The 25,294-nt window shown below is 42.9% G+C and overlaps 1 protein-coding gene across 7 annotated transcripts in view; it reads left to right on the top strand.

The window, feature by feature from the left end:
* LAMA2 (laminin subunit alpha 2) overlaps positions 1 to 25,294 on the top strand; it is a 3,027,572-nt gene that overhangs the window by 1,768,818 nt on the left and 1,233,460 nt on the right. For all 7 annotated transcript variants that reach the window (XM_069607473.1, XM_069607470.1, XM_069607476.1 and 4 more), the window contains 2 exons: positions 17,698 to 17,878; positions 22,753 to 22,889. In XM_069607473.1, coding sequence (XP_069463574.1) covers positions 17,698 to 17,878; positions 22,753 to 22,889 — 318 coding nt within the window. The remainder of the gene's footprint in view (positions 1 to 17,697; positions 17,879 to 22,752; positions 22,890 to 25,294) is intronic.

Genomic DNA, 25,294 nt, shown 5'->3' with positions numbered 1-25,294 from the left:
CCTGCACCCGAGTTTTTTGCCTCAGGCGCATAATGAAGGCAGGGAAAGATAACACTACTGGCCTTCCCTATAGGTAGTAGCCAGGAGCATAACGACACCTATGAAGCCCCTGTGACTTGGGGTGGGGGGGGGGGTAACACCTTTTAAGGGACACCTCTTTGAAACAAGGCCTATGTGTCCCTGGATGTTTCATTTGTAGGGTGTCTCTATATTTTCTAGGCGCTCCAACATTTTGTGTCACGCCACTGAATGTAACATCATTATAATATAACCATAAAGCCCTTTGTGTTAACAGGATTAGGTAGATATGTAATATGCTTTTATGCTGCATCAGATCACCACCATAGTATTATCAGCTCACCTATGCTTGCCCATGAAGCGGTGTTCTGTGCCCCCACCAGCGTTATCCAGACCTTACTCTGCTGTAGGAAAGAAAATAAATGAGCAAGGGGAAGATAAGAGGAGGGCAAAGCAGGAAAAAGATGGTACAAGCACAGGGAAGCAGGGATGGATGCAACAGGGGAACAATGTTTTGTGACAGCATGGGTGTATGTCAGCTCTCTTAGGTGGACCATAGTCCTGGAGAAGGTAGGAGGCAGATATATCATAAATTGATGTGCTAGTTGTGTTGTGTTTCCAAGGCAGATTTGGAGAATTGTAGGTCAGGTGGATGCACGAGAGTATGTTCGGGCATACCTGGAAGCTGGGTAACTTATTTGGCAAGACATCTTTGTACATTGTACCCCAGACCAAACTTCAGAACGTTAATTCTGTGACTACCAAGCCTGAGCCAAGAGAGGCATAGTCAACACTAGATTGTGTTTAAAGGCTAAGGTTGTTGGTAACAGAAGGTAAAGGGATAGAGTTGTCAAGCTGGTACAATAAAATTTCAATGGCCTGGCACTTTGTTGTCAAAAGGATTATTATTGAAGCAATAGAACCTGAGATGGGGATCTTTAACATAGCCCCAGGGGCATTACCCTCCGAGGGTTGTATTGCTATTAGTACCCCGGCACGTTGTACAGGGGTAGTAATGGAAAATAAATGGCTGCCAGGGATCGATGAGAAGGGACCTACATGTAGTCCTTCTCCGTTTCCATGGAGGCCATTAAATAAATTGCATAAAATCTAAATAAAGAAAACGGCCGCCATGGATCGGGAGGAAGGCCCTACATGTAGTCCCTTCTCCCTTTCCACGATGGCCAGTCAGAGAAAGGAAAGGAACAGTGAGGGGTGCGTGCCATCCCTCATACAGGTAAGTCCTACCAAGCCAGGTAACGACCAGGCGAGGGCCAATCAGTTTAATTGTAACAATCTGATTGTCCCTCGCTGGGTACTAATGAGGGTTGATGATGGTCTTTATTTTAGTTCATGGTGAGAGTGAGACAGGGCTGTGCTGTACTTAATGTAGTGATGACATATAAACATAGCCTGGGATCCTTATGGGTTCATTAGACTGCATGATAGCCAGAGGAGGATGTCCGACAAAGAGAGTAGTTAGAGAGAAGTGCCAGATGTCTGTAGTTCTGGATGCATTGACATTCTGCTATGTTTTGTTACTATTTGTACAGTGCTCTGTCACAGTATGCATTTGTACAGTGCTTTGTCACAGTATGTACACCCCAGAGTACCAAGGAGCCGGGAGGGACGTTTGTAGGGTACAAGCCAACCACGTTAACAGTAGTGCGCCTAAAGATGAGCACTGAGGGCTCTCTCAGCCCTCCAACCAAAGTGGAGAACATGTGTGCGAATGTGCTGCAAAACAGATTCCCCAGGAGCGGAAATTGGGATTTAGACAGCTCGTACACCTCGAAACCCTTTTAATGACAACACATGTGAGGGGTTGTATGTCAAAAAATATGAATTTTACATGTTACCAACTCCCATAAAAAATGAACAAACTGTCCCCTTTTTTTTCTCCCTTTATGGTATGTTACAAAATGTGTACACAGTGCCAAGGCACTACCATTGTAGTCGTCCCATAGCATTTAGGCTTGTTTATTTGTAAAACAGATTAAGAGAAATGGGCACTTGTCTTTATTTTATTTTTGCATTTTTAAAGTGCTCACACAGCCCGCGCGCATTGAGGCGCTGTTACAGGAATTGTTTTTCTTTTTTAGTTGCGTCATTGTTTTGTTTTCTTAGTTGCGTATTTATAATGCACTTAAATACCCAGAGGTTTCTAAGCACGGAACCGGGGATCGAACCTGTGTTGCTTCGTGTCATTTTGCTTCCAAGGCGACCACGTTGCTATCCTCCAGGGGGTTCTGCAGTGGTCAGGCTTTTAAGCATTGCACAGTGCCAGGGGGTAATTGTAAGCCTTGGCATATTGATACAATGGCCAGCAGAACATGAGGACAAAGCCTTCCTTCTTACTCCCCTATGCTCCTGATGGCCATGAATGGCCAAGTTCTGTAAACAGGAAAGCTGGACAGAACCCTGGAAATTCATTAATGAGGGTGGGTTTTGAACCATGGTTCCCCTGCAAGCAAAGCCCTGCACCCGGCATCCAGGTAGTCCGTAAAGCCAGCTAAAAGTTTGTTTGATGTTGTGGTGTGTGAGGCAGGATTCCTATTAGATTGAGGCTAGGGTCTTCTGGGAGTTAATCTTCACAATCCAGTTTTTCCTATCCTTTTCGACTTGGGCAGCAGTTACATTGTCTTATTTGTAGAGGGCAACATACAGATCTCATGGGCTAAAGAATGATGGAGTTTGCTCACTAGGTTACAAGTCTACATTAGAAACTATGGGCTTTTTCATCAACTGAGTGACGCTCCGGATTTTTTAATTTTAATTTGTTATTTATTTTGGTGCTTTGGGGAGTGCTATGTGCCACCTTATTGGCTACTTCAGAGTATTTGAAATGACACATTAAACATTCATTTGAAACATCACAAAACATGAAATTATATAATCTGACACACCATGACCTAGCCAGCTTGTATAACGAAAACTGGCATCATGTCTCAAAAGAGTAAAAGGAGGTGTGAATAAATACATACAAATTAAGTGCAAAATTAGCAAAACTCACTTAATAAGCAAGATATTCAAATTCAGTTATAAGATTGCAATTGGAAAAGAAGAATTAAAAAAAGGAAAAACAAATGGCGGTGAAGGGTTAGGATTAGATGCAGTGAGGGAGGATGTACAAGGCTGAACAAGGGTGTGTGTTTGTGGGGGAGACGGCATTTAGATTTGCAAAGACATTTTATATATTATGACAGACAAATATTGCACAAAGCATAATAACATAACACAGTGTAGCATAGCAGAATCCCATGAGAGCATAGCATTGCAGGGCTGAGCGTAGTAAGGAAAGCAGGGCATGGGGCATAGTAATATCATGTCATATGCTTAGCATAACAAACCACTGATGATGCAACCCAGCACAAATGCACTGTAAAAGTAGTTTGTGTCAAATAAGAAAGATGAGTAGGTGCTATATGCAAACACGCACGCAGGCACGCACGCACGCACGCACTCTCTCTCTCTCTCTCTCTCTCTCTCTCTCTCTCTCTCTCTCTTTGCCACAGACTCACCTTTTTTAGATTTGAAATGTGAAGTTTGCAGCTCTAGGAGTTTGTGTCAGGCCTACAAAGCATCAGCTTGGTACAGAAATCTGGAGAATCTACTTTCAACTTTGGAGTGAGCATTTTGAAGGTGGAATGGTGGATAATTCAGACACTGAGCATCCAGATGGAACGTTGGGAAGGACGCAGTATATATATAGATACAAAGAGGAGAAAGATGTACTGCAACCTGTACACAAATCTCTCATTATTCGTCATGAAATAATGGACGCAGTGCTCGTATAAATTCAATTACACCAATCACTTCAATGTATTCATATCAAAAGATATCATTTCCTAGAAAACACTTTCCTAAACAATTTTTTTGTTTCATAAAACACATCAAACGGACCCATATAAATCACAAGGCGGAAGGTTACCCTGGGCCTCATTCCGACTTTGGAGGTAACCACGCCGCTATTTGCGGCATGGCTGCCTCCAAAATCGTTCCGACTCCAGCCTGGTAAATGGAGTAATTCCCGGTCCATTCCGAGGTCGGAGGGACTGGTAATTCCCCATTCACCAGGGCCATTCCCCATTCCCATTTGAGCCCCCATAGGGCTCAATGGGAAGGGGGAAGGCGGCAATAACGGTACAGTAAATTACGGTACCGTTATTTACCCCGGTGTCCCTTTGCGGTTCCCGCAGGCGTTAAGGAAGGACCCGCAAAGGGATCTCGTAGTAGGGCGCAAAGGGATTACCGGCACCGGTGTCATTATCGGTGCCCGGTATCCCTTTGCGCCCTACTTGTAATGAGGCCCCATGTGTCCTTATCGTTAGTAAATCACAAACAACGACATATCACAATTTACAAACACAGATGACCTAAAATACAACATTGAACATTCTAAAAGTGTCTCTGAACACCATATCCCTTGGAAGCAGTAGCAGTCTTTGTAACAGTATGTAAGGGCTTTTTCTGACCAATTGTTTGTAATGGCCTGCCAACGTTCTAAAATTATAATCAAGCAATTATACCTGATCGAGACTGCGGATCGGGTATTATTGCTAATAGCAACCGGGTTTGCTTTCACCACCCCGAGTTACTGGATTGAAATGTATTTGGTATAAATGAACGGGGCGCCTCTTGGCTTCCTGCTCATTCTTACAAAATACTTAATTAAGATGGCCTCTGCTTGGAAGACGGTGCACCAAGCGGAACCCCTTATCCATTTCCATGGCGGCCAAGGAGACTGGAGCGGCGGTGGTTAAACTGCCCCTAACAGAATAAGGTGGGTGGGTTATGGGGGTGGGAATGTGAAGGAACGGTGAACGAGGGAAGGGAAGGTTGAGGGGAAGATACCGGGACAGGAGAGCAACCATCTAGTTGCTTGGAACTCAGGCTTGGATCATGGGATTCAGCCCATGATCCGAGCAACCTGATTGGTTGAGGGGGGATAGTTCAGGGGCAACGCGTTTGTCTTGGAAGCAAGAAAATGTAGCACAACACTGGTTCGAATCCCGATCCCACGCTTAGAAACCAATCTCTGGTATTAAGCACGTTATAAAAGAAATAATTATAATAAATCTAATTATAAATATAATTGGCTGGCTCCTCTTTCCCGGGTGCTAATATAGCTTTATTGGCCTCACCCATGGGCTACACCATCTAGTAATCACCCAGAAACCCAAGGTAACACCTGAACGAAACAAAGGTGAGCCTAGGTGCACTAGCAGCTGGTGTAGTGAGTGGTTGAAGGCCATAAAGCTATTAGTGTTGGATATATTTATGGACAACAATTAATGCGGGGAGTGCAGTCCCCCCCAATGAAGAGCGCCACACCAATATACCTTTAATGTAATTCAATCTAGCCCTCTCTGTGAATCATATAGAACCATATAGATCCCTCACCCCTGTGCCATAGACAAGCCAAGAATCAGGTTGGTGTGTAGAAAGTATATATATTTATTAATGAATAGAAAAATTAATATTTGTACAAAATCACTCCACTTCACTCCATTGCACAGAGGATTTTCTTTCCTAACAATTCCCTTTTCATGCAAATTGAATCTATGGAATCCTTCAGATATCTGGGTCACTCACAAAATACTTTTACTGTACAGAATTGTGCAGCACCCTGGACATCACAAACAATGTAACTTCCCCATATTCTTTGCATGGGGGTTACTTTAAATGGCATGCAACACTTTGCTATGGGCAAAAACTGTTTCACACATGCAGGGCTCTGTGCTTTTAATCTCCCTGCACACTTGGCAATGCTAACAGTGTTGGACCACAACAGACTTTTAAAACAAAACACTGTTCATATATTTATATATAACTCTTCTTCCTTCACTACAATGCCAATCTCTTGTCTACCAGGAGTCACTTTACCCTGTCAGTAGAGAGTATGCTTTTCACTCAGGGACTTCACTTTATTTAATTTTGGCAAGACACTTTTCTTCTCCAGCAGAAAAACCCAGATATTCCGTTTACATTCAGCAGCCCTCTGCTGTAAGGCAGGGTCTGAGGAATGGTGAACAGTTAGGAATTTTGTTTTTAGGCACCCCTCCCTTTAAGGAATTTTGGGATTGGCAAAAACAAATAGGAGTAACCAATTATTTTAACAGACTATATTTGTATCCACACTGGAAGTGATGTTGCTGATTTCGAATTTCAACAAAATCACCATGTGTCCCTTGGCTATAGGGGAATTAATTAAATAACTACATGGTAAGAACATGCTGGGGATCTACTTTGTCTGCCCACCCAATCAATAATGAAAGATATTTAATCAAACAGATCCCCACAAGACTTGGTTTGGTTAGATAGGTTTACTTACATAGGCGTCCTCATGAGTTAGGCGGTAGCCCTTAAATGCTGTGGTAACAGTATTAACACTGCATTTAAGGGCTGTCCCTATCACCGGTTGGGAGCTAAATGGGCTGTTTTACCGGCACCTTTTTTCTGGAGGTGAAAATCCCATTTAGCGTCCTGTTTTTGACCTAATTACTGCTGGCTGTATTAGCACACAGTATTTGCACCGAAAATTCCCCATTGGGTCCTTTGGATCCAATGGGCAATGGGGCTTTTACGTTAACGCCCAACCTGTGATCCATCAGTGATACCGCCGGACTGGTTGGTGCTAACGCTATTGCAGTTGGGAGGTATTGCAGCTGGGATACCGCCCAACTCATGATGAGGCCCATAGAATCTCTCTGGGTTTCGTGCTCAGGGAAAAGACATCAAGCCTGGATCATCTGATAGGGAGAGGGCAGGTATCTGGTCAGATGGCCTCTCTAGGCTCAGTCATGGATAGGATACCTCCAGCATCAATCCCCTTTGATTTGCCGCTCCTTGTATGGGTCCCAGCTTCTGGCTATCCCTGTGTTTCCACCTCCCAGGCAATCTTGGTTCTCCAATAATCCCACTCAGATCATATCAGACAGCTCTCCTTGATTTCCATTGTGCATCACCTTATAAATCTATTATCAAAATTATCAGATACCAGCTCATTTTTTAGTGATTTAGTTTGGACATCAGTTGTCCACCCCAATTGCAATCATTGGTTCCTTTAGTTATTAGGTATCATCCCTGTGAATGTATGATTTCACTCATATGGGATAGCATTTTTGTAATTTCTAATATGCAGTGAAAAACTACAACAGGGCAAAAGACTTTAATTTACAAATAAGCATCCTATAATATATATTTTTGGATCACGCCAGACTTAATAAAATGAGTCCCGTGTCAGCATGAGTTTGCAGGGTCAAATGACAGTTTTTCGTGAATTACTCAGAAATGAAAAAGGTCAGTGTCACAAAATGTTGCATACAGTTAAATAATGCACCAAGCTACTATCTCCCAGAATCTGGGAAGCTATCATCCCATTTCAGCTTATAACGTTAGTTCCCATGGTTGAATTCTTAGAGGAATTTTTACTGACCATCACTGTGTGATTTATGACTCTTAGGATAATGAACAAAATATAATCCTCCATGTAACCTATGGCAATCTACCAATATGCATAATATTATATCCACAGAATAGTACAACAAACTTCACATGTGATTTGGCCATCTACTTCTTTTGTTGACACAGTTGTTGGAATAAAAGTAATTTATAGTCTTTCTCCCAGAGCTAATGGATCATCCATTGCTTATTTTATGGAGCAAAGAGGATTGATACACCTCCATACTAATGGAAAATCCCTCGGGGGCAGGTCTGCTATGATTATCTCTGAGCAGTGACCACAATTTGGATTTTTTTTCATGGATTCTTCAGAGTTCAACCCGTTAAGAGCTGCCTTTTGTTTTAAGAGGGCCATCTGCTGAACTCAGCAACCCTTTAGTCCAGCCCAAGCCCCGTCCCTTTTCTTGGCTCTGTGAGCTTCAAAGACATTCCCTGCTTCTGATAAGTATAGGGTGAAAGGTGTGCAGTGCCTGGGCCTTCAAATCTCATGAGACAATTACATTTTGGGCTAAAACAACTTTTCTTCAAGCACACAAAACTGGTATTTTTGAATGTTTTTATTTTATTTATTGGATATTTTTAGTGTGCCAATAAAAAAATGGTGTTTCAAGGTGCCACAAGGCAACAAAGGGGGGGAACAAGGGAGAAAGATACAAAAATGCCCATACTAGGCCTTGTGACATTCGAATTGTGCAAGTGCAGTAACAATAAATAGGAGCGAGCAGGGTCTGGGGGAAGTGCCAGTCTGCACGAATGTGAAGTGCTAGGGTTGCAATTCCTTCACACATGGGTCTGCTTTAATATCTTGCATCATGCCATCAATGTCGAACTTTAATTTATACTTTAGATTAAACTGGCACAGGCACTGAGGTTCACTGGTAAATAGTTCATTTCAATCCCAGATGCAATTGCCTTCATTTTTTCATGGTGCAGAATGAGTTCATTTTTATTTCTCGCTGGCAGCTTTCTTTTTGTGAAAAGTTTCCTTCAATTTGTTTTATAATGTAGTGAAAAGTAGGCCTCATTTTTTTCATCCTGGTCATTCGCACACCTGGCACACTTAATGTTAATCTTCCTGTTTCTAACAACACTGTTGGTGTATTTGACAGTTTTGAAATTTCCATGCTAGCCTTTCAAATCCCAGGACAGTATTTCTGCAATGTTATGCCTCAGTCAGCCGAACATAGTTTCCTTTTGTCTTGGGGCTACCTTTAAACACCAGATTAGAAATCCAGGTCATTTATGTGTACAGCTGGAGATATGGGACACAATGATGTGGAGGTGCTGTGGGTCCAGCTGGTCCCCGAGGCAGGATGTGGGGCTGCTCAGTGAGTTGGTGCTATGAGTCAGGAGCAGGTGATGCAAATGAAAGGAGGAGAGTTGTTAGGCAACTTGGAAATGGTAGGCAGGTCCCTGGAGCATAGAATAGTGTGACACCAAGGCCTGGGTTGTGGGAAACAGTGCAGGAAGGTGGCAGCCATGAGTAGAATATTAGCATGATGAGCATTGGCCTCATTGAGGTTTGAGTGGCAAAACTCTGAGCTCTATATGGCATTACAGCCCAATGTTTAGCCAAACCCTGAAATTCCAAATCACACCCAGAGGTACTAATACATCTGCAATGCCAGGTGTGACTGCAGAGGCTCATTACAGCCCACCAAAGAGAGGTCCCAACTGAGGTGAAGGCAATTACTGAAAGTGGAACTCCATTATGGGTGTTCGCACTCTGGTTGCATGTGGTGAAAAATTAAGACAAAAGGGTAAAGTATCAGGAAAAAAAGAATTACCACAAGCAGAGAAATGGTTATAGGGGAAAGTTTAAGTTATCCGAGAGGAAGGACTAATGGTGCTGATGCGACCCTACGTGCAGTAATTGGTTTTGGTGGCAGGCAGGGGCTGCTGAACGAAAGAAGGAGGGGGATTCTGGAGGGGGAACATAATGGGAAGACAGTTGGCAGCTGCGCAGCTCACTAGAGGGTAGGGAATGGGAGCATGGCAAATGGCCAAAGAAGAGAAAGCTACTGAGATAAACACAGCCCCATGGTAAGTTGCCAAGCAAGGCAAAGATGTCAAGGAAAGAAAGCAAGTCACAAAGGGCTAGACCGGTGGTTACAGCTCCCTTTCCCCTCTCCTATGATGGGCAAAACTACTCAGAAATAATCCTGCATTAAAGTTCAAAGCCATGAGCAATATAGGCAATGATGTGCATGGAATCCAGGTCATGAGGCTGAACCAAAGGCGATGGTGTTTTGAGGGGCCAGAAATGTGAGGTGGACAGCTTTGTGAAGGTTTATCAAAAGATGCATTTTTATTAACTTAAAATGTTGGATAAACGCCTCACTATCCTTACCCTGACAGTGATTTCCCCGCCTTAAAGAAGCTAAAGGAAACATTATAAAAAAATATTTCTATCCCTCACACTTACAAATTCAATAACTGAACTAGGTAATATATGGCAGTTTCAAAAGCAACAAGTATAATAATTGAATTCACAGTGTGACAAATGCTTCTCCTTGTAATCTGGGTGAATTGTTTAACAGTTCCAAAAGAGTAAGAAAATCCTATCTTTTAACACAGTTCCAACCCAATTCTTGTAGATTCCAATTTGGTAACAAAAAGTTCCAACACAGTTCTTGTTGATTCCCACTTGACAACAAAAAGTTCCAATACAGTCTTGTTGATTCTCATTTGGCACGAAGAGTTCCTACACTTCTGAATTGATCAACAAGATGTCTTCCTCTTTTACTTGTAATATGCAGAACTCAAACAACCTTCTTCGCATAACCCGAGAACATTTTCTTAATTCATCAGGTTTAACAAGAGTTGTCTTTGTCAGGATTATTCAGCAACATATTTGTTTGAAAAGGCTAAACACTTTTACAGCAGTTCACACCACACTGCCTTCAGCAATGCAACTTTGTCAGGATGTTTCTGTGATATTTTACCACAACATGTCAGTGTTTCTACCACTTCTTCCATACGACTTGTAAACGTCACTTCACAGTACATCATCAACTTCCACCTGATTTAACCCATGCCAGCCCTACTACTCCAAAGGTTTCATGTTCTGGTATACTCCCCTGCCAGAACAGAATAATATGTTACCACAATCTCTGAACCTGTATACTTTTGTGCCAGGCCAGAACAAACATCAAACTACAAGTACTTCTCTGGTAAGCATCAGCTTACAACAATTTAGCAATGTCTCTTACTTCACAATACCACATTTAAGAATTTATTTAGGGAGAACCAGATTCACATTGGTGCTATTTATTGTACACCTGTGATTTCCACACACTTTGTAAATTATGCTCCACTCCTTCTAAATATCCTTCACCAGAAGGGCAGCCTTTTTGCCACTCAAGTTTCCCCACTCCTTTATTAACCAAATAATGACAATATTTCTGTTTCACTCTGACTCTTCTTTGGAAATGTGAGCTTGAACCAATTTCTTTTATGATCTGCTTACACCATGTGCAATAGGTTTTACAAACATTTAGATTCTCCTTTGCCCCCTCTTGACTTAGGGCAATAGTTGTTATTTTTAATTTGACGTTTTATAATTCTCTTTGGCTTTGGCAATTATATCTTGTATAGGGTTCCTGAATTATTGTCCCTTCTTGATGGTGGCTTTCATATTTATCCACATGCATGTAATCACATCTCTTTGGTCTGATAATCACGCTCCTTTCAAAGTCAGTTTGGTTTACCCAACATTGCTTAATCTGCTTTCTGTCAGTTCGGTATTCAAAATTACTTCTTTTTGTGTATTTCATTCTATACGTGTTGTTCCCTGCTTTAAAGTACCTTGTCTGAGCAAGCGGGTGGTTATGGAGCGTTCCGGTGTCACAATATCTTAATGAACTCACCGGGTCTGGCATGCGCGTCCATTCCCCTCGCTGCTTTCAGGTCCTCTATTACAGCTGCTTCCTGTGGTCCGGCCACCAGCTGCTCACAGTCTTCTATGCCCCGTGCCACTAGCACACAGAGCTTTCTCAGCTCCAAAGCCTCTCCGGTGCTCGCCTGCCACAGGAGACAGCCTTGCTTTGGGGAAAGCGTTCCAAAATGTCGCTTCCCGCCACGCATCCTCTGCAATTAAAGCTTCTGGAGGCAAAGACCCTCTCGGCAGTGGTCCTGACGACTTCTCCCTCCTCCTGATTCTGCTCCTTCTTCAACATCGAGAGTTTACAACTACTCCACCTACGACTACAACCCTGCTGCTTCTGCTTATCTATGGCCTGCACCTGAGGAGGCCTTTTAAGCCTCCCAGTCTTCCTCAGATGTGTGTCATTTCAATTAACAAGCTGCACTTTGCAGTTTTGTTCCTCTTCAGTCCTCTTCTTCTTCCCAGTACTTTGGGGATTATGGGATTTGGAGTCCATAATGTAAAAATCCGTTTTTCTAATGGGAATGTTGACTGCATGCTCATTTCCTTTCCTAATTATATTCCTTAAAGGAATAACACAATGATAATTTGAAAGATTTGGCTTTCCGGAGAAATAAAGTTCTTCAGAATCTAAATTGGTATTATTTACAGACTTATCTTTACCATTCCTTTGGGAGGTACGGAACATTTTTATGACACCTGTTTTTAAAAGGGTTTTCATCTCTCCCAATGCATTTCTCCTCCCAGGTGATCCTCCTGCAGAACATGACTCCCAAGGTCAGGATCAGAAAGTGTCTGTCTTTCCTTGCCATCTGGGAGGAGACTTTAGTTGGGGAATTTTTGAGGACTTTTCAGGATTCATCACAGTGCAAAAGAACATCTAAGAGCATGAATACCATTTCTTGGCCATGGCCATAGGCTATAAAGCTAGTAGCACCCGACTGTACAGACGGGTGGTGTGCTTTGACTTTCATTTTCGAAACAATGAGGGTCACATTAAATAAAAATTCACTAAATAATGTCTACCAAGAAACAGATGCCAGTGGCCTTGCGCTCACAGTCTGTCAACTGTTTTGCAACAGCACTGGCGGTGACTGCTCAAGGATGCAGGTGGAAGCGAAGCAGCAAGGGAGGAGAGAACTGTGGCCATAGAGAAGAACGCAGGAAAATGAATTAAGGATGGATGGAAGGGGCAAAGCAGGATGCAGCCAAAGTAGTGCATGACATCCGTCTGGGCATCAGGATGCGTTGCCAGGGAAACTGCATCCTGATTTGTTGACGGTATGTCAATTTTCCACTTGGTGCTAATTAAATTAGAACGCACTGTTGTCTAGCAATTACCCGCCAGCCAGAGTTGAAGGCTCAATGCCTGTGTGCCATTACCAGCTGGTGTGTCCCACCGACACAGGTGTTATTGCTATTAGCACCGGGACCTACCAACTGGGTGTATGGCTTTCATTTTGAGTACATTTGTGTTCCAGAAATAGCATATTCAGAGTGCGTATATGTTTTTAGAATGATGAAAAACATCAAACACGATGGCCTCTGGAAATAGAAAGGGATCTCTTTCTTAAAAGAAAGAGCTCCCTTTTTTTCCCCTGTAGGGGAGGCGCAGCCAGTGAAGTGTGTAGATGCGGAAAGCCGCAAATTGAGGTAGCAACTAGAGAACCTCAGGTGCAGTTCGAGAGAAGGTAAGAGGTGCAATAAAGGAGGTGGGGTTCTCAGCAAACGCGGCTCAGCTTCTGAGGGAGTGGCTAGCTATTTTAAAGGTTTGAATGGGGGTTTATTATTTAGTAGCCCACGGAGATCGATATTGACCGCCTCTCAACCAATCAGAATGTTCAGAACGCAGTCAAAAACTACTGGTATTCACGGCATTCAACATTCTGAGTTCAAAAGCAGACAAGGAAGCGACAACTCAGTTTCCAGTCAAGGTTTCTTTCAACAAGACACTTTCTTTCTGGGAGAACCTTTTTTTCCTGGCATAATCCTATTTAACACACCAGAGAGGAATCTAAAACATGGGAATATGCTTCACTTTTGTAAAGTTAAACATTTACGTTTACATGATGCCTACTACATGCTCATTTTAAACTCACTCCAGATTTACCAAGTTTGCAATTCAAATACTTAACTTATGAAGACCACCTTGCTACTTAAATACTACAAAACACATTTAATTTACTAGTTCAGTTTGCCTATTTAGTCTACTCACTATTAAAGTAACCTTTTTACTTTGCCACCAAAACTTCATAATATGCATTGCTGCTATCACTATGTGCAAATAGTCTTATAGACCTTGGGAGGGGTCATTATTGCTTGGGATAATGACCCTTCCCTAACTTCTATTATCCACAATAATGACCACTCCCTTAGTCTGTAAGGTAGGTTATTTAGGTGCAGCGAAGTGACTACACTCACAGTTGGCACCTTATAAATCACCAATAAATAAATAAATATTATGAGACACTCTACCTCTAATACAGAAAAATGTATCTGCTCCATCCCAGGAAAGTGCAAGCTGTGTCCGCGTGATGCCACTTACGGAGGCCACCACAGGTGTTAAGTGGCTATGGATTTGTGTTGGCTGTTGCCATGGTTATGTGGGGGTATTATGGTGTAGGGGTTTGTTTTGATGTAGTTGTTTTCAGGGGAGAGAAAACCGAAATAAGAATAAAAGTGTTGAAAGGATCACAAAAAACTGCCACTGCAATTTGTTAGCGGAACAGAGTGATATAATAAAACGGTGCTCAGGTTGTTAAAATCTGTCATTTATAGATGCTTTTAAGGTGAAACACGTTTCGAGATTTAGAAGACGTCACAGATGTGGCAAATGTACGATTGAGCACAAAGTAAATATACACATTTCAATATATCAAAATAATGCTTCTTTGAATACCAACAATGAAAATAATATTAATAGTGAATACAATACAAACTGAAATATACACTAAAGGAGTATTTTTTTTAAAACACTTGTAAAAACCCACAATCTGCCATTAGTTTCTTCTTAACACGCAGAAAAGTGTGCAAAGGCAACCCCATAAGCATCTACAAATCCCCTATATGGAAGCCTAAGCAGACAGGCGCGATGCTTGCCAGCAGCAAATGTTCACATTTCAGAAATTCTCTATGCAATCAGGGCAAATTAAACCCTAAACCTGCACGGTTGCTGAAATTGGATTTAAAAGTTTGAGTGTAGGGTTAGAGGACTAGACGTTGGTCAGCCCTGGTTCTGAGGTGTGCCGGCTGTCATGGAGAGCTTTACGGCCAGGTTTATGACATAAAATGCAGGATCATGGGCTGTGATTTTGGACAAAATATTCAAGCAAGTTGTACAATCCAAAGAGATACCCTGATCATGGAAAACATTGATCATTGTTCGAATCTACAATAAAGGTGACCGTACCCTGCTGCAGAATTACAGGCTGATTGCCTTGTTGGATGCCCCGGACAAGTTATTTGCCAAACTTATACTCCGTGATTTCAATGCATGGATGAAAGCTGGTCAATTTAGAGATCCACATCCATCAGGGTTTTTTTTTGGCGGCTTGGCATATCAATCTCTTATCCCTTAATGCCATAAAAGCTCAGTGCCACATATCCAAACAATCTGTCTACTTTGCATTCATAGATCTACATGCCACCTTTGACTCAATATCCCGGGTAATGCTGATATCGAAGTTGGAGAGAGACCGCTGCCCTGCCACTATACGTGAAATCATCTCTTCCTTACATTCACAAACTCCTATTCGCATCCGTCTGAACCTAGATGGTTTACTATCTTCTACAATTCCTACTGCCCAGAGCCTCAAACAAGGCTGTCTACTCGCTTCTGCAATCTTTAACTACTTCATCTATGATGTTAGCCAGACTTTCGCTGTTGTAGATTCTGACTCCCCACTGTTAAATGGATCTGCCATCAAAACATTATTTTATGCTGACAACCTAGTTCTTATTGCAAAAACACCAATAGGTCTGCAAAAGCTATTAGCCTCATTCAGTACTTAGATTGAGTTAAACCAACTCATGATCAATTCCAGTAAAACACAGAGACGTAGTCTATTCTGCCACTAGAACTACTCATAATAAATTCACATGGTCAGTTAACGAAACCAAAACTGTTGATTGTTCCCAGTTACACATATATGGGTATGTCTTTTGAGGGTAGACCACATGCTGTAGGTCAAGTAGATAGCGTGGAGCAAAAGCTAGCCACTGCCATATCACAAACCAAGATAATCTTACATCGTTATGGTAAATTCACACTGAACCCTGCTTTATCTTACTGGAATCAGAAAGCCATTCCAGGTATTCTTTACGGCCTCGAAACACAGCCGAACTGGCCTCATTCCTCATTGGACAAATTGGAAGCAAAATTCTGGAGAAGTATTCTCTCCCTGCCAGAATGTATCCCAGTCTCATGGCTTTGCCATGAACTTGGCTTAGTCTCGCTCCATGATGTCTATTTGTGGCACATTTGCGCTCTTTTTCGGAAATGCTTGATTTCGACTGATTGTTATAACATCTTACAAATTTTGTCGTCATACCTGTTTTCCACCACTCGTGTTTTTGTACAATAATGGATGAGAGAAGTTCACCTTGCTTTAGCCAGAGCTGAAATTACTATAGAAATCTTGGTCACAAACCCAGATAAGGCAATACCGCCATGTCTGGATCACGACCCAGACCAGATGTCTAAAATACAAGAATCATTGTGACCACATTTTCTATCCCAAACACATGAAAATTATGGAACCGTATCTGGTAAAGTCTCTCTCTCCGGTTATGCGAAGTGCTATCCTAAGGCTACGCTTCAACCTGTGGCCCACGCGGGATATTCATGCGAGACGCAAACTTATTGACATAGAAATTAATGTTTGTTGCTTTTGTGTGAATAGAGACATACCTGAGTCACTTGGGCATCTTATTTCACTTTGCCCGGCATTAACAGAGTTGCGGCACATTTATTTTAGAGACCATTGTTCTTACTTGGCCTCCTTGGAAATGGAGCTACGATGGCCTTATATTTTATGTGCTGGTAAAACGTCCATTCAGTTAGCTTCTGTGAATTTTCTAAAAGCTCTTAAATTGGACTCATAATTCTGTGCAGAAGCGTTGCTCCATTTTGAAGTTTATGTAAGCTTTTTAATCATGAAGTACAGTGTTTACTTTTATATATGTGCATATTTTTTGTATTTTGTATTGATATTGAAAAGTTGATATAATGTCAGCTAAATCAATAAAAATAAAAAAATGCATGATAGTGGCCAACAGTCCTGGAAACACCTATAGTCAGTAGCGTAACGTTGCTGAAAATGTTGGAGGGGACATGACATTTAAAGGAAAGGGGCCCCTGCCAAATGAGTGTCCCCCCAAACTTGTGTGTCACACCATTTTGTTCCAAACACCCTTGTCCCCTCCTAAAGTTACGCCCATGCCTAGAGTTGTATTGGGAGGCTTGGAAGTTGGGTGAAGCACAAGGGTTTTAGGATGAAGGGCCGCGTTGTCACGGAGTGTGAGGCACGTTGTTTAGGGGTATGGCAAGGACAGGAAGTTCAGGAATTCGTTTTGGCAATTAGGAAATTGATTTGAATGTACGGTTTGAAGTCAAGAGCGTGAAATGTGGTGTGCCTTGGAGTGAAGCAGCCCTTTCACACTTGCGTATTTGTTGAAAGCCTGTTTGTGCCGATGTCGTCCAAAGAAGTAAAGACTGAAAGAGGCAAACCAGGTGTGTCACAGTTAGTATAGCTGAATCCTGCAATTAATATGCCTATCACGAGTTCAGCTGTGCTCCTGGGGGTGTCGAGCAGGCAGAACTGCATGGTGAGCTCTCTCACCTCAGAGGCCACAGTAACACCAATAGCGTGAAGCATTATGCCTACTGGTATGTGGTGGAGGCTGCTGGGAGTTTTCGAAAATACTGTGGTCTTTTGAGCTTAGTTCCACAGAATAAAGCAAACATGAAATTGATGACTTACATTTGAATTCATGCACCAAGATCTTAGGACAATTTTTTAAGGCTGTGGAAAAAAACATGCTTGTGTCTGAATTGTATTCATATAATTTCTTCCAGTAAAACCAATCATGGTAAGTTGTGCTTTCTGGCAATCTGCATGTTTAAGTTTGCTGTGTTGTGTTAGTGGATTTTATGCTGTGCTCTGTTGCCACTTGAATGGTTTCTTGGCGATCTAACTGGTCTGAAAAAGACGGGGGTGGGATCAAATCATTTGTTTGGGATATGAGTTGTCAGCTCTTTGCTTCTCCCTGGCTCTCCCATCCTCTGCCTTCTTGTCTAACACGTTCCCTTCTCTGCTTCCGTACACCAGCCGGGAACCCATGGACTGCATTCCTCTCGAGGCTGCGTCCCCTGTAACTGCAACTCCTTCGGTTCCAAGTCATTCGACTGTGACGAGAACGGCCAGTGTCGGTGCCAACCTGGAGTCTCGGGGCGGAAGTGCGAGCGGTGCGCGCACGGATATTACGACTTCCAGGAAGGAGGATGTACACGTATGTAAACGAACCAGGCCTCTGTGTAGGATTATGGTTCACTATTTACATGCTTCTTTTCTTTATCAACGTCCATGTTTGTTGGGTCCTCTCACTGAATGAGAACTACAGCAAAGCTTTAGATGAGTACACACAGTGTGTGTAGTGCTGCAAGGCATTAAACACTATGTCTACACCACCTAATGAAAAAACAGTACATGTAAGACTTTACATCAGTTTCATACATGGGTGAACCCGGTATTCAAATGTCTAACTTAGATACCTTCCCTTCTGTGTGACAGATTTAAGCCGAGGAAGTCCAAGTAATTGTTCAAAATATAAGGCAGGGGTGAGGGGGACATCAAGAAGCAGCTGGTCCCACGGTGCCAGGCTTGTGCCAGGCTTATGCAGACATCAGGGTGAAACTTTCATTTTCCAGACAAAGTTTTGTCACCTGACATGGCCATTAACGTCTGATATTTTCCAAATTAAAAACCTTATTTGCTGGAGTGATAAGTGATAACATGTAATAATTGCATTGAACACTTGCTCTAAATCACTTCAAACTCAGATTTGGCGTATGCTATTTTCAAAATAAATATTCACACATTCCAACGTGGCTCTTCCACCCCTGCGGCAATTCTACCTGTGCGTGGGCATATGAATACATAACCTATATTCACCACATGCCCTTCTCAATGCAGCGACTATCCCATCTCATCATAAGTTGGTATTTTGAAAATAGGGGGCATATAAAATACCACATTTGTTTGTGAACGCCACACTTGTTAGGAAGCCCACAGAACGGATGCCCAACCTGTGTGCAGGCAGCCAGAGCACGGGAGCACCAAATCTCACTGGATGAGGCTGCTAGCTCCTTCCGACAAGAGTGAAACTCCTGTTTGCTCCCCGGCTCCGCATAGATATTCGAGAACATATCCAAACGCCCCTACAGTCAGTCTCTTTAATCTCTCCTGAAATGCCCCACTATAGACGGCTATTGAGTAGGAAATTAAAAAAGGGAGATTTCTGTTCTGAGAACCCGCCACTGTAAAATAAGTTGAAGACAATTACGCTCTCTCTGTTGCAGTAAGACAGGCTCTTTTGAGGAAGTCAGTGTCTAGAATTTGGGTTGAACGTTCTGTTTTCAGGAAGTACGAGCATGCTGCTCTGATGCTGATAGGTGGACTTTGTAATTTCGGTATCTTTTACACACTGTAGATTGTGCTTTGCTTTTTGCTTGCTATTCATAACCACCACATTCTTATCAATTAACTAGCGAGTGTGGAAATATTACCACTCACGATTCCGGTGGGTTGGTGAACAATGTATTAGAAAAAGCAACGACAAGAACAAAACTAACGACAGCACGAGACTTCGGCGCAAGTGAGAATCCCCTCCTGCCATGCACCATTCTCTTATACCAATGAAACACATGCATTTCAATGGAAGGGGTGGTCCAAACAGGGCAAGGAATCATATTGAAACAACGTTGCTACTGGGGCACAATGCTGCTCTACCCAAGCCTTTGATGCCAGCTGTGTTCTTTCATGTTATTTAACATTATCAGGGAGGACAGCACATGATAATCCAATAAGTGAAGGCGAATATACTCCTCAAAGATTCTCACCCACTCTGAGGCAGAACGCTTGTGATATGATGACTTCCATCTACCAATGCTGCTTTTCCTAAGAAAGCGGGAGTCTAAAACACGCTTACATATGCCAAAACGGAAACAAATCAGAAACGATAGTTGTGAAGGCGAGCATTCCTACAAGCTAATTAGAAAGCCTTCATTGCAAAGACATGTGCAATAAAATCGAAAGCCTCACCTCACACAAGCAAAAACAAAGTGGTCCAAACATGGCATTTCTGTAGTAACTACTCAACATTATAATGCAGTAATATGCAAGGGAAGTACATAAAATGTTCAATTTCCAAATTTTCCCCCACACTAGCAACAGCAATTTTAAAAAAGAAGTAGCTGCACAGCCTATCGCACAGCCTTTTGAAAAAACTCCCCTGTATTTAGATATGTCCAATATTGCAAAGTTTACTTATTGACATTTTTTACAAATGTCACCAATAACATTGATAACATGTAACTAGAGGGCTGTACCTCTTCACTGGAAAATGAAAACAGTGACACGTTAATACTAGACTCTACATTTTTGACACAAAATGTATTTAGGGTTATGTTCATGGATGTTGTATTTCTTCTCGGTCAAATCGCTGAAGGAACTGATATATTTATTACACCAGAAGATGTTTGCTAGCTGAAATGAAAATATTGTCATTCCTCCAGACTAGTATGCAGGCAGAACGGGCTGTGTTAAAAAAAAAACTCAATGATATCTGCAATTGACCCATTATAATTTGAAAAACTTTTTATAGCAGGCAGAAAGACTCTTTTAAATCCCCTAAATGTTTAACAATTTAGACAGCACTGAGAATTAGAAAATGTTTGGCAGTGCTTTAAGCAGGATAAGAAATTGAGGGGGGGACCTCATTTGGGGGCATAGCTTGCATGATAGACATGGTCTAAGACTTGATGGGTGTGGTCTTGAGACAAACATGATTTGATTTGTTGGAAAATAATGCAGCTCTTAAAATAAAATCTAAGCAGCTCACTGAATGAATGTCTGGAAGTCCCTGAACAGCCGCATGATGCTTATTGGCATCTTATATATAGGCACAGATTGCAAATATGGGCCCCTGCTTCTTTCAATTTATTTGGGGTTTTGGAGACCACCAGTGTGCAACAAATCACACTGCGGTCACTTCTTAAACACCAGTAGAGTAGGACAGATTGCAGGTAGCTGGAATGCCTCTGAACTTGGATAAAGGATGGGGTGAACAGTTCATTTTGTAGAGCTTTCTGATATGCATATCATTGAGTTCTGCCCCTAGGTTGGGGGGCATAGGACATTCCACAGTCTGAGGGCGCATACTCCCAAGTGAATGTGCAAATATTCACAACTCACTTGCACTCATCACCTTCCCTCCTCACCCCACTGTTTGGCTTTCAACAATGTTCTGCTTCATAAAAGATGGCATAAAAAGTACACATACCATAGTAAGGTACGCACACAAATATTTAAATATAAGGATAATATCTTTTATAAACAGAAAAATTTTAGGCAAAATCTGCACAGTTGTGATACCCCCTTCTCACCCCCTCATTTTGAGAGACTTCAAATTCCAGAGGGGGCTCAGTTTTCTAATCTGATCTGCAGTACACAGAGCAGATTAGATCACCGAGCACCCAGCTTCGCCGACAGACAAAGACGCCTCAGGCTCTGTGATCTGTGCTTGGCAGAACAGATTAGATCACCGAGCACCCAGCTTCGCCGACGGACAAAGACGCCTCAGGCTCTGTGATCTGTGCTTGGCAGAGCAGATTAGATCACTGAGCACCCAGCTTCGCCGACGGACAAAGACGCCTCAGGCACTGTGATCTGTGCTTGGCAGAGCAGATTAGATCACTGAGCACCCAGCTTCGCCGACGGACAAAGACGCCTCGGGCTCTGTGATCTGTGCGTGGCAGAGCAGATTAGATCACCACGCACCCTGCTTCGTGATCTGCGCGTGGCAGAGCAGATTAAATCACCGAGCACCCAGCTTCGCCGACGGACAAAGACGCCTCGGGCTCTGTGATCTGTGCGTGGCAGAGCAGATTAGATCACCAAGCACCCAGCTTTGCCGACAGACAAAGACGCCTCGGGCTCTGTGATCTGTGCGTGGCAGAGCAGATTAGATTACCGGGCACAAGGTGTCTTTGTCGTCAGCGAAGCTGGGGGTTTGGTGATCTAATCTGCACCAAGCTGCCTAACTTGTGGCCTCGTTTTAACCTAATACTCTTTGCATTGGTTTAAAGATTATTTTTGTCTCGTGGCACAGTGTTCTTGCATGTATAATTAGGGGTATGGGCACTTAAATTATAATGCACACTTTTGCCCTAACCCTTCTAGTGGCCCACGTTTTGAAATGAATGACAGGTTTTCTTTATAGAATTAACTGTTTTTCGACTTAGCGATCGAAGCAGTTCAATGCACTTCCCTAGAAGGTTGACGTAGGAAACATATCTCATTGCCCAAAAACCTTGACAGTTTGAAGATCATCACGCCGCACTTAGTCTAATCGGGACCAAAGACGCTTCAAAGATATCACAAACTAAAACGCATATGGGTATTTGACGGTCTCTGTTTAAATGCTGCCTCTGTTAGAAAAGAATCGCTTACCAGCCGTTGCCCAATTATCATTGACTTCTCTGCGGGGGTCGGCACTCTAACACATTTCATTGCTGTGTCTGTAACTAAGGTCCTGTCTTTCTCTAAGGGTGGGCCTGTACTCCTATGTAGAGTGGAGCGGGCCAGCTCTCTGTCCTATTTTGATGCGGCGGACGAGGCTCTGTCACCCAGTCCTGGAGCTGTGACTGGCATAAGTGCCAGCCACAGCATCATGCAAAGTGCAACTGAGAGGAAGTTGCAGTTTGCGCGACGCTGTGGCTGGCTCTTCTGTCAGTCAGAGCTACATGTCTTCATTATGTCCGCGGGTTAATGTCCCGTCGCGGCTGCAGTCGTGGTGGGATAGTGTCCCGCCGTGGCATGGTGGAACTGGGGTCCTTGCAGAGCCCTACCTTTTGGAGACTGCCAGGCCTCGGACCGAGCCCACTTAAAGCACTGATACTTGGGTGTTTAAGGGGCGGCCTGAAGTTTAGAGGTTGAAGAAGACACATCCATTTCCAGATTAGGAATAACATTAATGGCTTTTGTTCATGAATTAAACACTTGTATCCAGAATTCGATTAGTGTAATGTTGGAATATGAGTGTCTCAAGCTTTGTAACCATAATAACCACCTTATTGTGCTTTTTTTTCTCTCTGTCCCTTCAAGCGTGCGAATGTTCTCACATCGGCAATAACTGCGACCCACACACTGGACACTGCGTTTGTCCTCCCAACACCATAGGCGAGAAGTGCGATAAATGCGCACCAAATTACTGGGGCCACAGTGTTGTCAGCGGCTGTAAGGTGAGTGTATATACTATCTTCTCCCGTGGTGGTAATCAAGGGTTGGGGCTTCCCATGGGGTAAAGTACTGTGTTGCCACGGGCTCGAAAGAAAGCAGCCTCGACCGAGCCAGCACCCCAGACTGTGTCTGTACAATTTGTTATCGATCCGAAAGGTACGTGCTGATCTCTGGCTGAAGATTGTCTGTCACGGGCCAGCAGACCTGCATAGCAACTTGTAAAAAACGGTCTCTCTGAAGCTTGCAGCTTTAGTCCACGGTGACATAGCGTCCATCTTCCAGGACCATGCACGCTTTAATAGAATACGTCACCACTCATCAGTGCACGAATTAAATCATGCCGTAATTATTCCAAGGCAGGCCGCCCTGACAGTAAACAGAGCATTAGGTCGTGGTGTCGGGGTTTTTGTCTATCCACGTAGATCTGCTTCGGCTTTTAAATATAACCTACAACATGGACGTTGTTTACATCTGAGCTGAAGTCGGTGCGCTGCGCGCGTGCCTAACTCTTGGTGCACCCTTAATAGGGGTCAGGGCGCTCTCTGAGCGAAGTCATCAGTTCCGCTATCTGTGCAGCTTTTTTGTGCGAGTTCATTAGTCTTGCCGCTCGCCCAGAACACGAGCATCTACAATCATAATGAAATATCGCCTCCATCTTCCCTTTTAGCATGTCCCTGCTAATCCAGCCCAAGCAAGGTGTAAATGGCCCTCACAGATGAGCTATTACTCCGGCAGATCTCGGTGCCAGTCATAACTCACCGGCTGGGGAATGCGGGATAAAATGCCTTCTTGCAAAAACAAGCACTGCTTTTCACGTAATGTACCTTTTGGTGTTAAAAAAAAAAGTTGCAATCTCAGCACGAAGGCACAATGGGCTCCACAATAAACTTTATCCTCTGGGCTATTTATTTGAAGGATCTAATAAATAAGGGAAGCATTCATATTTGATGTGTCATCAATGCATGCTATAAAACTATTGCTTCGAAGGAATCGTGGCAAGATTATAAAACAACATCCATTCCATCCTTTTCTGCTTTATGCCCCTCTTCTCCATAAAGCCCCCCTTTTGCCTTCTTCGTTTCTTCTACTTGCGTCCTTCTCAACTCACAGGCTGTTGGCAGGTATCAATCAGCTGACTCACCCACCGAGCTGCCTGCACGCCCATATACTTCAACGGGCCTTCACCCGCTTTGGTGACCTTAAAGGTTAAGAGCTATGTGCATATCTCATTGGGGATGGAGAAATGTTATGGCCTGGGGCGAAATCGATGAAATACGCCATGTATTTAACGTCTTCATTTGTCATGGCAAACCTGGGATTCCATGCTCTATAACCACCACCGCAAAACATGAAATATGTAGATATGCTCATGTGGCTGCATGAGTATGGCACAGTTTTGTAGAATGAGCAAAGTTTAGGCCAGGGAATCCAATTTTATGCAAAAGCCTGTGCTTAAAGAAAAACAGCATGAGAAGAAGGTTTTGCCATAAATTCCACAATCCATTTCCACAGTATTTATTTTGCAATTTTGCCCAGTCCTAATCCCAATTTCACTCAATGTTGTTGTATCTTCAGTACCCGGTCCCCACCGCCTGTCTTGGCCTAGAGCATTAAGTTTCACACATTTTAAATACACATTCACACACAGGATCTGATTTACAAAGCATTTTTAATGACATTTTCCCATTAAAAAACACTTTATAAATCAGACCCATGTTCATTGCTCGATTTAGGCACCCTCTCCAGTTCTGTCACAACTTTCAGCTAACCACAGCCACTGGGAAGAGTGTTTTCCATACCCATACCAATACGGGGGTAGGACTGGCGTTTAGGGATATCAAGGAGTGGCAGTCATTATGTGTATGTTGCTGCTACAGCACATGGGGATGTCTTTGAAATGCTTACGAACAAACAGTATGGATCTTCCAGAATTTACCAGATTTGGGGGCTTGTATTCACTGATAATGTGTTGGGAGGGTCAGGAAGAGTCCCCATCATTACGAACGTTTCATGTTGCGCAATCGATATTGATGACTGCGGCGGCGAACTGAGCGCAATATTGCAATTTCATATGTATCGAGTGTAGTTAATCAAGGATGGGATATGTTACTTTTAGTGTTACCTTTTGTTCAGAACTGATGCATACTAGTTTGTACGCATGCAAAAAGATGAAGTATTAAATCCACCAAATGTAAAAACATACATGCACATTAATATAAATACATGAGGAATTCATGAATCTGAATATAAGTGGCCTTTTCACAATGAATCAAAACACAGTGGTTAGGGCTTTCTTGCAAAATGCACTTTGACTTCTAAAGAGGTTTTCAGATGGCAGAAAGCAGGTGAATGAGTAACTTCAACCTTCGCAGTCAGCAGCTGCAGAAATAGCCTTGAGTTTTTATGG

This window comes from Ambystoma mexicanum, chromosome 4q (assembly GCF_040938575.1).
Source record: "Ambystoma mexicanum isolate Mex_15411 chromosome 4q, UKY_AmexF1_1, whole genome shotgun sequence".
Lineage (NCBI taxonomy): Eukaryota > Metazoa > Chordata > Amphibia > Caudata > Ambystomatidae > Ambystoma > Ambystoma mexicanum.
The sequence above is the reverse complement of the archived record's forward strand: the minus strand, read 5'-3'. Positions and strand labels throughout refer to the sequence as shown.